Genomic DNA, 11,839 nt, shown 5'->3' on the forward strand with positions numbered 1-11,839 from the left:
CTGCCTGCCTGCCTGCCTGTCTGCCTGCCTGTCTGCCTGCCTGCCTGCCTGTCTGCCTTAGTACCTAGGTAGATAGTATCTGGCTTAGTACCTACCAAGGTAACTAGGTCGAAAGCTTCCGCCCTCATCTTGGGTCTAAATTCTAGCATATGAATCTGCTAGCCTTTTCGACTCAGAAGAAACAAAAGAATGTGGCCATTCATCCACCGATCACTGACAGCTATTGCTGTTTTCCAGGTTACCTTGTCCCTTGCACTCCTCCATGGGAGACCACCTACTCAAAAAGAGATCATCCAGAAAACCAACAGGCATGTCAACACTGTCTACTTCACGAATTGGTCTGCAGATTGCCTTATAGCTTTCTGGACTCTCTACTGACATGTTTCAGGGGCATATACGGAAGGAACTTTCAACCTCAAGATCTCGAGGCTTCCCAGATCACACACGTACTCTATGCTTTCTTGAACCTTAAGCCGGATGGAACAGTGTACGTTTGGAGCGTTTACGTACAAACATGCGCTGACTATAGCTACAGTTATACTGGGGATAGCTATGCAGACCTCGAAAAGCATTATCAAGGAGATGGTGAGTTAGCGTCCCTTAGTCCACTCCCATATCTAAACAAGAACAAGGCTGGAATGACAAAGGAGATAACGTGTATGGATGTGTGAAGCAGCTCTTCATCATGAAGAAAGTGCATCGTCATCTGAAAGTTATTCTGTCCATTGGAGGATGGACTTGGTCAGACAACTTTCCATCTGCCGCTGGCACGCCTGAAAACCGTGTTAGGTTTTCCAAGTCCGCTGTCACTTTAATGAAAGATTGGGGATTTGATGGTATCGATATAGACTGGGAGTATCCGGATAACGATGACGAAGCCACCAACTTTGACTTCTCCAGGCTGTTCGAGATGAACTTGACATATATGCTAGTCAAAATGCTCCCGGTCATCGTTTCCTACTCTCGATCGCCGCACCCGCTGGTTCCGACAAGTACAATAAGCTGCATCTAGCCAACATTAGCAGCGTTGTCGACCGAATGAATCCCATGGCTTACGACTATTCTGGAAGCTGGGACAGTACCAGTGGTCACAATGCGAACTTGTTTCCCTACAAATCCAGTGCGAGCCCATTCAATACAGACGATACCATCAAGGACTATATCGAGGCCGGTGTCCCACCGGAGAAGGTTGTAGTTGGCATGCCAGTCTACGGCCGCTCATTTGAAGGCAATCTCGGTATCGGCAAATCCTTCAGTGATGTCGGACAAGGCTCTTGGGAGAGGGGTGTTTGGGACTACAAGGCATTGTCCAAGCCTGGTGCCGAGATAAAGTACGACCAAGATGCTCAGGCCTACTATAGCTATGATGCTAGCATGCGTGAGTTGATATCCTATGACACGCCGGACGCAGTCCGGAGGAAGGCGGAATACATATTGGAGCATGGTCTCGGGGGAAGTATGTTCTGGGAGGCTTCTGGGGATAAGAAAGGGAACGAATCGCTCATTAGTACAAGCTACAACTTCTTGAAGGTGTTGGATGCATCCGAGAACTGGCTCAACTTCCCGGATTCGCGGTATACAAATATTGCTTCTAGGATGATTGACGAGTAGACAGCCTGTCAGGATTCTCAAGAGTTATCTATTATGTGTAACTTTGCTTCCTGTATTATTATTGAAGTAATGGTGCTGGACTGTATTAGTAGATTGTAGGCACCACAGTCGCTTCAGCCAACTTGAGCCGAAAGGCTTTTTCACATCATCTCTTCTCCTACAGGACATATGCTTTGCTAACTCTGAACCGTTACATTGTGTTGAACTTGACTTGCACTGACAGAAGAAATGTGCAGTTTCGGCATTGGTAATATTGGTTGCCTCCCTCCTACCTTAGCACTAAGGCAATAACGTACCTACTAGGTAGGTGAACAGATCATTGCCTCTGTACTTGCCACGGGCAAGCTTTGAAGAAAACGGAAATAAATATGAACAAGCAAGTGCTGTGCTGTGCTGTGCTGTGCTGCCTTTTTGTCCTCCACGTGCATCGCTAGTTGGCATAACTAACTCCTTCCCTCTGCAACTACTCCCTTTTCACTATTCCTTTACCTGTTCACCCTACCTAGGTATCCTCTCTTCCCTACAAAATTTCTTTCGACAAACATCGATACTTTCCAACCATCTGACTTAGTGGGCAGAACAGCTTACTGTCAAGTAAGGGACTGTCTATTGTAGCAGGCAGTATTGCTCAGGTCATAGCTAGCACTTCATTCGTTTCTCTATGCTCTATCTAGACATCCCGGAGATCTACAACTCCCTGCTATATCGATATCCAGAGGGATGTTTCAGATGCCGCCTCGCCGTCCTCGATCTGCTCGACGGAAGTGCGACGCAGTTTTGCAGTCATCAAGTCCATCGGATTCTGGCTATAGTTCAGCAGAGGAGGTTTTCGAATCCTCGCCCACTATCCGAAAAAGATGTTTTCCTTCGTTCGATGGCTCTTGTACGGATGGCAATATCCCGCTGAAGCTGCTTGAAAATGAAGCGCAGGAAACTCTCGCCGTCCAACAAAAAGGAATCTCAACCGTGGTCCCCAGAACACCTGAAAGACGCCGCTCTAGGCAGAAGCCAACGATTGTTTCACCGTTCATCTGTCCTCAGAGCCCCAAGCGCTTGCCTTTGCAAGATAGAAGAATGGATCTCAACAGGAAACTGGACAGATATGTCCCAAAGCGTGACTTTGTCTCTCCGTCATCTGAAAGATACCGGACGACCAAGCAAAGTCAGGACCTGACTAGGGAGGAGCGTCTAAAGCGCAACAAGTGTGCTTCTGCCGACCCTTTTGTTCTCAAACGTCGTGTTTTGGACCCCGACCCACGATTTCCTTTTCGAGTTGACGACAACAGTCAAGACAGAGGTTCGATTATCGATGCATCATGGTTTCAGTGCTAACATATGTCCCATCCTTAGGCGTAGCTCTGGGTCAACTCCCACAGAACCGAGGGGGCGAGCGTCAGGCAAGTATGGGTGCCATGTGGTCAGTTGGAGGCATCGCGCCCAGCACAGTTGCGGTAGATGACGGGCAGGGGCATCTCGTCCGACGCGGAACGAATGCCAGGGTGTTTTCCACTCCTTTTCAAGAAGGCATTATCAGTACGTCGGTCGAAAAGGAGAAGCATGAAGGTCGCATTGCTTCAGCGCTCAAACTTGATCAGGTTCGAAAGGTCCTCGAGTTCGCACAAAGCCAGCAAATACCTCCAAGTCCAGGACATCACACTTGTCGTACAGAATTTAGTCAGACTCATTGGAATGGCCATCAGTGGGCCAACAAAGAAGAGTGGTCCGGTATGTTCAAGATGCTTGACTCTGCGTAGCCCATGACTGATGGAAGACAGCCCCCGTTAGACCAGCAAGACAACGTCTTCTCCCAGCTGCTCCGTTCAGGTAAGTCAAATGACAAACCAATAAAGCAGTGACCTGATGTATCATAGAGTTCTCGATGCACCGAACCTCAAGGATGACTTTTACTGCTCACCATTAGCATATTCAGCAACAACGCATACCCTCGTCGTTTGCCTGGGAAATCTACTTTATGCTTGGTCCGAGTTTTGGGGCGTCCAGTTGCTCCACGGCACTCATCCCGACACCTAGTTGACGTCGGTCGCCTTCTCGTCAACACAAGGAGGTAAAGCTGTGCTTGGGATCGGACACTCAGACGGCCGTGTCCTGTTTCAATCTGTCTTTGACACACTGCCACGATTCCAAGTTCGTCAGGCATTCCCTGTTTCCTGTGTGAGCTGGCGCCCTGTCTGCACGCTACGACCTTCCAAGAATCCTCTCACTCCAGGAGTCCAGGTTCAGACCGAGGACTTGGTGGTGGGTGATGAGATGGGTAATATCTATTACTACGTGGTAGAGTGGCCGCTAGGTTGGGAAGTCACACGGGATACATGGCCTGGCGCAGTATCATTGATAGCCAGGATCAGCAATATTCACTGTCAGCAAGTATGCGGTCTTGCATGGTCATATGATGGTCGTCTGTTCGCCTCAGGGGGTAACGACAATCTCTGCTGTCTTTTTGATGCTAATCAAGTTGTTGGGCGACGATCCGAGCCTGCTATACCAGGAAATGGATATCGAGCACGCATCGATGCTAGGAGCGCCTACGGCGGTATTGAACTGAGAGTTACACAGCTGATGAGTCACTCCCAGAACGACAGTGAGCCCACGGGTGCTTTCACGGCACAGCTGCGATCAGTACCAAATGCCACTGATGCTGTCCGCTGTCTCGGTCCCGGAATTGCGAAGCACCACTGGAACCACGACGCAGCCGTCAAGGCCATCGCTTTCTGTCCCTGGAGACGTGAGTTGGTCGCAACGGGAGGTGGCTCCAATGACAAGTGCATCCACTTCTTCCACACACCATCTGGGGCAGCTTTAGCAACAATTTCAGTATCGGCTCAGGTCACCTCGCTCATTTGGAACACGACTCGCCGAGAGATTGCGGCCACGTTCGGTTACTCTTCACCAGAGCACCCTTATCGTGTCAGTGTTTTCAGTTGGCCAGAATGCAAACAAGTTGCAGCGATCCCCTGGGAGGATGACTTGCGAGCTCTTTATGCCATTGCTTATCCTCGAGGATCGATTTCTAACAATCCAAGTGCCGTGGGAGGAGGCCAAGAAGGGTGCATTGTTGTTGCGTCGAGCGATAAGAGCATCAAATTCCATGAAGTGTGGTCGAGGGAAAAGGGCGTAACGGTAGGCGCCACCGGCATTCTGGCTGGCAGTGATATTCTTGAGGGGCTGGAAGGCATCGACAAAGAAGGAGATATTATTCGTTGAAGTGCCCCTGTTCGACTTGAAATGTACCGAGGAACGAAACGTCTAGGCTGCAAGTTATGTTCAGGATTGAAGGGTTTGAGAAAATGACAAAATGATATGATGAGAATCCTAACATGACTGCTTTTCCTATCAAGTGTCTTTGTGAATGTACAGATACACAGGAGAAGTTGTCCGTCTCTTTTCTTTTGTGAAGGCGTGAAAGAACAGGATGAAATGTTGATTGACATTTGTAGGAGACCTTGAGGAACGCCCAATAACAAAGACTCCGAGAACTCCAACTAATAAATACGCTACGCAGTCTGTCAAGTTCCGAGACAGAGAACAAAACAATTCAATCATTTCAGGATGGCGATAAGGAGCACAAGAATAATGATGAGAACCAAGATGGTTGTCATTTGCTTATTTTCGCTTGCTCCGCGGGCAACCTTTCCAAGCATTCTGCTTGCGCGGTCCAGCCGGCTTTGATGGCGGTCGGTAACAGCCTCAACCTCATCAAGCATAGCAACGTGGCTATCAAGCTCGTCGCCGATTTGCATGCTAAGTTCGCGCTGACGTCCAATAGACTCACCCAGGCGATCAAGCTGCTCATCTTGTTGTTCGAGAATCTGAGCGTGATACTGGTGAAGCTGCTGGTTGTTCATTCCCTGGGCCTCATCCTGGTACCCTGCGCTGTCCTCGGGATCATCACGATAGCGTCCAAAAAGCTCCGTGGACGGGGAAGGGGGGGTATCGCTAAATCGAACTGTCTTCGGCTTCCGCGAGGTCGGCGATGTAGAAGCTGCATGCTCAAAGTCGTCGGCGAGCTCCTCCGAGTTAGGATGGGTGAGGGTTTCGGTTGCTGAGGAGGAGGGGTGGCCCTGGAATTGGGTCGTGAGGTCATCGAGTTGTTTTTGGAGCGAAGAGATAGAATCCGTGAGGTTTGATGCGGCACTACGAGTGTCAGTTAACAACAACAGCATGTAAGTAAGTTGGTCAGACACACGTTGCATCGCCAGCTTCGGTTAGCCGTTGCTCTTCTTCGCGGAGGCTGATCAAACCATCGCGGAACTGGTCAAAAGAGCGTGAGATGTGGCCATCCTGGGAGTCGCCTTCAAGATTGAGGTTCTTTGCCCGCTGTCGCTCAAGGAGCGAGAGCTTTATATGGTCTGCGAGAAGAAAGAGTTGATTTGCGCTCGACATGGTTTGCGATATGTTGGATCAAGATGCCGAAGTGGTTGGTAAATTGATAGGTTGGTAAGAGCAATCTGCCTGCTCAGTGATACCAAACAAGAACGAATCAACAGGCAGCTTGAGCTGGTATTGATACAATCAGAGATAGTTAATGAGTCTTTGCCGCGGCCTTGACGTTGCGACGATGAAGAGGATATGGAATTAAGGTACCTTATCCCAACTCTAGTAGCCACTACTACTATTCTAGACTAGTAGGTTGGTACTAAGGTACCTAACGAAACCCGGGGGCGTACTTGAGCCCCATCTGGCTGGGTGCCAGCCCGGACAGTCCATAGGTGCGAGGTACCTAAAACAGGCGCCATAGCTGTTGTTCTACAATAAAAGGTATCCATCTTACCAAGAGGCCTACCTAGGTAGGTAGGTAGGTAGGTACCTGGTAGCCCTGGACTCCCTACCTCCTGACTGGACCTTGGCCGAAGGTACCTGTCTGGCAACCTGGAAGAGGTTGGGAACGGGCATGCTTCCTCCATTCTCCTGAGGCAACTTTTTAGGGAGGTAAAAATCTACTAATCCTAATAAGAATGAAACACGAACAGCGGAAGCTGTTTTGACTTAATATCTTTCTAACCTACCACAATCTCATTGAGGTCCTTCCGTGAAGTGAGCAACACCTATTACCTTATGTACCTAAAAAGTAGGCTGTCTGTGATAGGTACTAAGGTAGCCCGGTTAAGGACGGGACCTACACACCGCGGTATTACAGTACAGATATACCTAGTAAAGAAAAAGAACCCATTAACCCATTGACTGGAAGAATAGAATACAATTGGTTACTATTAGTTGTTAAATTGTTTACACTTCATAACAGCACAAAATGCTGAGGTTGTGTCTCGTTCTAATTATGCACTTTATTATACACTGATAAGTTAGACGTTAGCTCACTCTTGGTTGGTCTAGTAAATAAACAACCAATTGGTTTACCTAGGCCTGCAGAGAGAGGGGTGAGAAAGGAAAGAAAATCCCGTGTTATCCAAGACCACCTCGTATACAAAAATATGTGTTCTATCTACATGATTACTTCCATGTCGATGTGTGTGCATTACAGATGTTTTGTCCATCTAACCACCTGTATCCGCATGGGCATCACAGTCCAGGCCCCATGTAATCAGTGTCGCTAAACCCAAACTTGAATCCATCCAGATCCCTGACTCGGTCATAATTGCTACAACCTTTAACCAAGCATGGATCAAACATGAAGCTAGTGCCGTCGCGTCCGCTTCTGTGAATATACTCGCGAAAACAACGCCAAGGATCAACGCGTGTCATTTGCGGGCGGTTTTCTCCGCTGATGGGTCCTCGAAGTACACGATAATTGTACGGCCACTCTAAACGTCTACAATTGATTTCACACGCTGCGACAGATGAAAGAAACTTTAATAGTGAATGATGTATATTGCAATAAGATGATATCAAGCCATAACTGTCCCAGTCTATGGCATACGCTCTTGGTGGTCTTTCCCGTCAATCCCAAGGCTCCTATCCCAGTCCCATCCCAACCCATAAGCATGGCAAACCGTCAACTCCGAGTACATAGCAAAGAAAAAATAACACGTAGTTAAAAGAGACAAAGATGTCCCCGAGCGAGGCCTTTTAGTCCATTCTCATATCCATATCAGGGATAGCGTTAGCTGGTCGAGGAGACTCAGCAGCAGAGAGAACGTCCATGCCGTCAAAAATAGGTGGGGAGCACTGGAGATTTCGAAGTGCTCCTTCGGCTGTCTGGCTAACAAGTTGTCCTTGTCGTAGGTTTTCGGCAAACAGGAAGAAGCCCTCGTTGGTTTCCACGAAATACGATTGTAGGCCGCTACTCTCGAGAAGAATTCTGGCGTTGGAAACAGGGAAGTGGTTTTCTATGTAGCGAGCCCAACCACGGGCAGCTTGTTGGATGTGATCTTGTTCACTGATTCTTCGCCAGCCAATGCCGAGGTGCATAGTAAAGTTATCGACAATGGGTCCCTCGCTGGCAGGCTTGGAGTCGTTTTTCGGGTGAGAGAATGCAGCTGTGGGAGCGCTCGACACAGTAGGGGATACGCGCTGCAACTTGGGATTTCTGATCAGAGAACGTGCCTCTTTGATCGCGGCTTCCTCAGCGGCCTTCTTCTCTTCAACCCATGTTCCTGATTGGCTGCTCGCATCTGTGACATAGCCAGTGCTCTTCTTAATGAGGGTCATGCCGGGGCCGTAAATCCATTCCTCTTCAGGCTCTTCAGCAGGCAGGGACTTGATGTCAGGCTCAAGGTTGTCGGAAGCCTCGTCCCGGGAACGCTTTCTACCAGCTGCAGCAGGTCGAACAGGCTGAGCGGCTGCAAACTGGCTAGGTATGGGTGCAAATCGTGATGATGTGTGGTGTCCAAAGCTTGCCATACCCATAGACTGGTGGGCGTGTTGGGGAGACATGGTAAGAACGGGAGAGGGAGAGAACTGAGAGCTGAAGTACGACATTGTGCAAAACGTTCTTCTTGAGGGAACTGGGAATTTGTTGAGTGGTTAGTAGTCAGCGATGTCACAAACCATCTATAGCGAGCGTCTTTGATACACGCGGTGGTGAGCTCCGTTGACTTGAGACGGGACGCTTAAGATCAAGGTTGAGCGAGATAGATGAGATAGAGGAACGGAGAGTGTGTGAGAGGAGAGGTAGGTAGTAAGACGCGATGCGGATGGCCAGTAAAAGATAAGGCACGAGTGTGTGGAGGAGGTTGCGACGAGTGAGCAGGTACTAGAGTGATATGATCGTAATGGTAAGGAAGGATCGAGTTTGTTGATGGACGAATGGATGTGAGAAAAGAGAGAGAAGGGAAGGAGCAAGATGAATGGGAGAAGGAGGATTAAAAGCTATAAAACGATGCGAGGGGACGACAGGTAAAAGAACCTGTGAGAGCAACGGGAGAGGAAGAGACGAGAAGAGAAGGGGCGTGAGTATGAGTCCAGTGTGAGTGGCTCTTTACCCCAGGTTAAGGTGCTCTTTAACCACCCACCCATGCAGCCTCACTCCGATCTCCAACAGTTGTGGAAGTTGGCACTGTCATGTTAGTCTCGCGAACGGCGAAATCCGCGAAAAGCTACTTGACAAAGATATGTTCGGCGCCCAAGAGGGTCGTTAACACTAGCAGTGGCTTGTACAGCGTACGGCAAGCTGCAGCTGGGACAGTGCTAAGCATCAAATGCACAGTAGCACGCCATCAGCTTATCGCAAACCTCCCGGCCCTAGATGTGGTTTAGCCCGGGGCTAAGGCAGCTCGCAGTTGCAGCATCAGGTACGTACCCGCCGATGGTCTGTCCCACTCGCAATCCGCGCTTGACCCCTTCTAGATTGCGTAATTGTTAAGGGTCTCTCGATTGTAAGAGGAATAGCGTCTCAGCGGGTCCCGAGCATGTCTCGAACGGCTATCTGGTTGGATGGCCAACGTTTGGACTTTACCCATGTTTGGAAACCAGTTGCCCCGTGCCACTCTGAGCCGAGTTCAGCAAGCCCAGCTCAGCCAAGTTTTTTCACCTGTGATCCGCTGCCGCCATTGACCAATGTGAATACAATGATATGCCAGACCGATCCACACGGCTTCCGCCCAGTCCGAGTCAGTTTAAGTTCCTCCCAGCGTTAATTGGATGCTAGCAGCCTATTCCTCCAGGTCTGATTTGCTCTGGAAGAAACCATTTGAAAAGGTGGAGACTGCTTGCCTTTGTGCCTGAGGTAGCCAGGCACAACCGTACAGTAAAAGTTTGTTGGAATCTTTATTGCCGCGAGGGGGCTGGAAGGACGTAAGTCTAGATTACAAGAAGAAAAAACTTCTTAACACCGATAGCCTCCATGTGGATCTGGAGAAGCAAACCGATTTATCTAAGTAATCATGTAGGTACATACTGAGATGCATGTAAGGTACGTACCTTAACAAACTACCTGCACAATAGAAATTCAACCATCAGGTTGGTTGCCTGCAAGCAGAGAGCTCCTCGATCATGGCACCAGTACCTTTCGAGCCAAAAATCAATTGCTCTTAGCTGCAGGGTGGAATTCTACATGGCTTGGACATAGGCTTATTGAAACTACATGAATCTCGCATACAAGCAGTATTCCCTCGCCGATTGTCAATAAGCTGCCCGGTCATCGTGCGGCAGGCTCCAGTTGCCATGACACTATGCTTTATTCATGCCGAACCCGTGAGACTGATGTTGTCTACCTTGCATCTGCCGATACTCTTGACCTCCTGACATCACAATGCATCTCGGTAAATCACACATCGTCAGCGTTTTCACTGCCTCCATAAAAGTTTTGGAAACCCGAGGTCCTCAATCCCAAACCTACCGGGCTAGTATTGCGCCCAGCTCGCCTTCTTCTTACCGTAATCGGTGCGTATTCTATGTCGGCTTCCGTGCGTCTTCCTCGGGCTGGTGCCGTGTGGGCTCCGTTGAATCGGCTTTGGTGACGAGCCTCGGGCAACCGCCTTGGTGTTTGCGGCTGTTGATTCACGGGTAAAACATCGCTGTACACAGGCAAATTTCTCCGCGGAGGCGTAACGTTAAGTTCTTCGGCGATCATTGAGGCTATTGCATCAAGATTCCTCGAAAAGTTGGTTGGTTCAGGTTCGTGCTCCGGCATGCGTATTGGTATACCGAGCTTTGACTCTCAATTAGCCTGCTGTTCTTTTGTCTGACCGTAGTGACCCAAGTTGTCTTGGTTCTGTTCCAGGCTGTGATGAATACTTGTTGGCGTGGAGAGGGCCAGTTTTGGCGTAATTTCCAACTTACAGCTGTTACAAGTTGCTGACGGTCGGCATCTCCTTCATCCTCATATTGCTCAATGACATCGTTGATCATATTGTCGAGCTGTGTGCGAGGGCGTAACGGCATAGTGTGCGCTTCTCCATCGATGCTGCCATCGGGCGATGATATCACGGGAACTCTCTCTTCTCTTGCCGACATCTCTGGGCTCGACAAACTGCGAGATCCTTGTCCAGAGTCTGGGTCTGTATCTGTCTGTATCGTTGTATTGATGGTAGGTAGGTAGGTGCCCAGCATCGTGGGTTTTAAATGAAACGAGGACTACCTGCCAGTAGGTAGCTCGACACAGCTGAGCGTCTCCTAGTTGGTTCTTTCCAAACTTAGTATACTAACCTCGGGTTTGAACAAACCTGAGTCAGTGCATATGTCATTCGTTGTGGGATGTTTGGAGTAGCAACTTCCTGCATCGGCTTTTATATAGGGTAGGTGTGCTGGTAGATGGCAATCCGGAAATCAGCAACTAAACCTGCCTACCTAAACAAGTACTCATGTAGTGCGTAGCAAGTGAGCAGTATTAAGCAGTGATTTTAGCTGCACTCCTCTACCTTATATTGAGCAATGGATATGGTTCTAGTTGGTGTAGTTGGGCACAAGCTAGAGGCGCAGTCGCTCTAATTCAACCCAAGCAATTTGACGCGAAGTCTGGACACTTTGATGAGAGATAAGTCAACAACCGGGCAGAGAAGTCAAGAACCTTAGTCCTACGTGATCATTGTGTGAAATCGAGTAGGCTAGAAGTAGACATTACCTACCTACCTGACCTAAGTAGGTATGTATGGATGTATTTCTGTGCCAGGCGTTGCAGCTACATAGTACTAGGTACTAATCTACTGTAAATCATGTCTGACACGAACCTGATGTTTTATGTTAGCACCTACCTAACAAGCAAGTGGAGGTATGTTTGAAAAAGTATAGAGCTTCCAGTCATAATAGGTAGCCTTATATAGAGGTACCTACTAGATGTAGTATATATCTAGGTGTATATATATATATATATATA

The 11,839-nt window shown here is 48.8% G+C and overlaps 3 protein-coding genes across 3 annotated transcripts; all 3 read right to left on the reverse strand.

The window, feature by feature from the left end:
* Positions 1-5,168: 5,168 nt before the first annotated feature.
* On the reverse strand, positions 5,169-6,012 carry FIESC28_11596 (uncharacterized protein; the record flags this gene model as incomplete). The annotated part of the gene is made up of 2 exons (XM_031165716.1): positions 5,169-5,763; positions 5,816-6,012. 2 exons carry the CDS (start codon positions 6,010-6,012, stop codon positions 5,169-5,171), a joined length of 792 nt encoding a protein of 263 aa, XP_031010223.1.
* Positions 6,013-7,653: 1,641 nt separating this feature from the next.
* FIESC28_11597 (uncharacterized protein) lies at positions 7,654-8,460 on the reverse strand (the record flags this gene model as incomplete). Its single annotated transcript, XM_031165717.1, has 1 exon — positions 7,654-8,460. The coding sequence occupies one exon, from the start codon at positions 8,458-8,460 to the stop codon at positions 7,654-7,656; it is 807 nt and encodes a 268-aa protein (XP_031010224.1).
* Positions 8,461-10,684: 2,224 nt separating this feature from the next.
* Positions 10,685-11,076, reverse strand: FIESC28_11598 (uncharacterized protein; the record flags this gene model as incomplete). The annotated part of the gene is made up of 2 exons (XM_031165718.1): positions 10,685-10,738; positions 10,807-11,076. The coding sequence occupies 2 exons, from the start codon at positions 11,074-11,076 to the stop codon at positions 10,685-10,687; spliced, it is 324 nt and encodes a 107-aa protein (XP_031010225.1).
* Between the last annotated feature and the right edge of the window lie 763 nt (positions 11,077-11,839).

The sequence above is a fragment of the Fusarium coffeatum genome (assembly GCF_003316985.1).
Source record: "Fusarium coffeatum strain FIESC_28 chromosome Unknown BRIP53273_contig_437, whole genome shotgun sequence".
Lineage (NCBI taxonomy): Eukaryota > Fungi > Ascomycota > Sordariomycetes > Hypocreales > Nectriaceae > Fusarium > Fusarium coffeatum.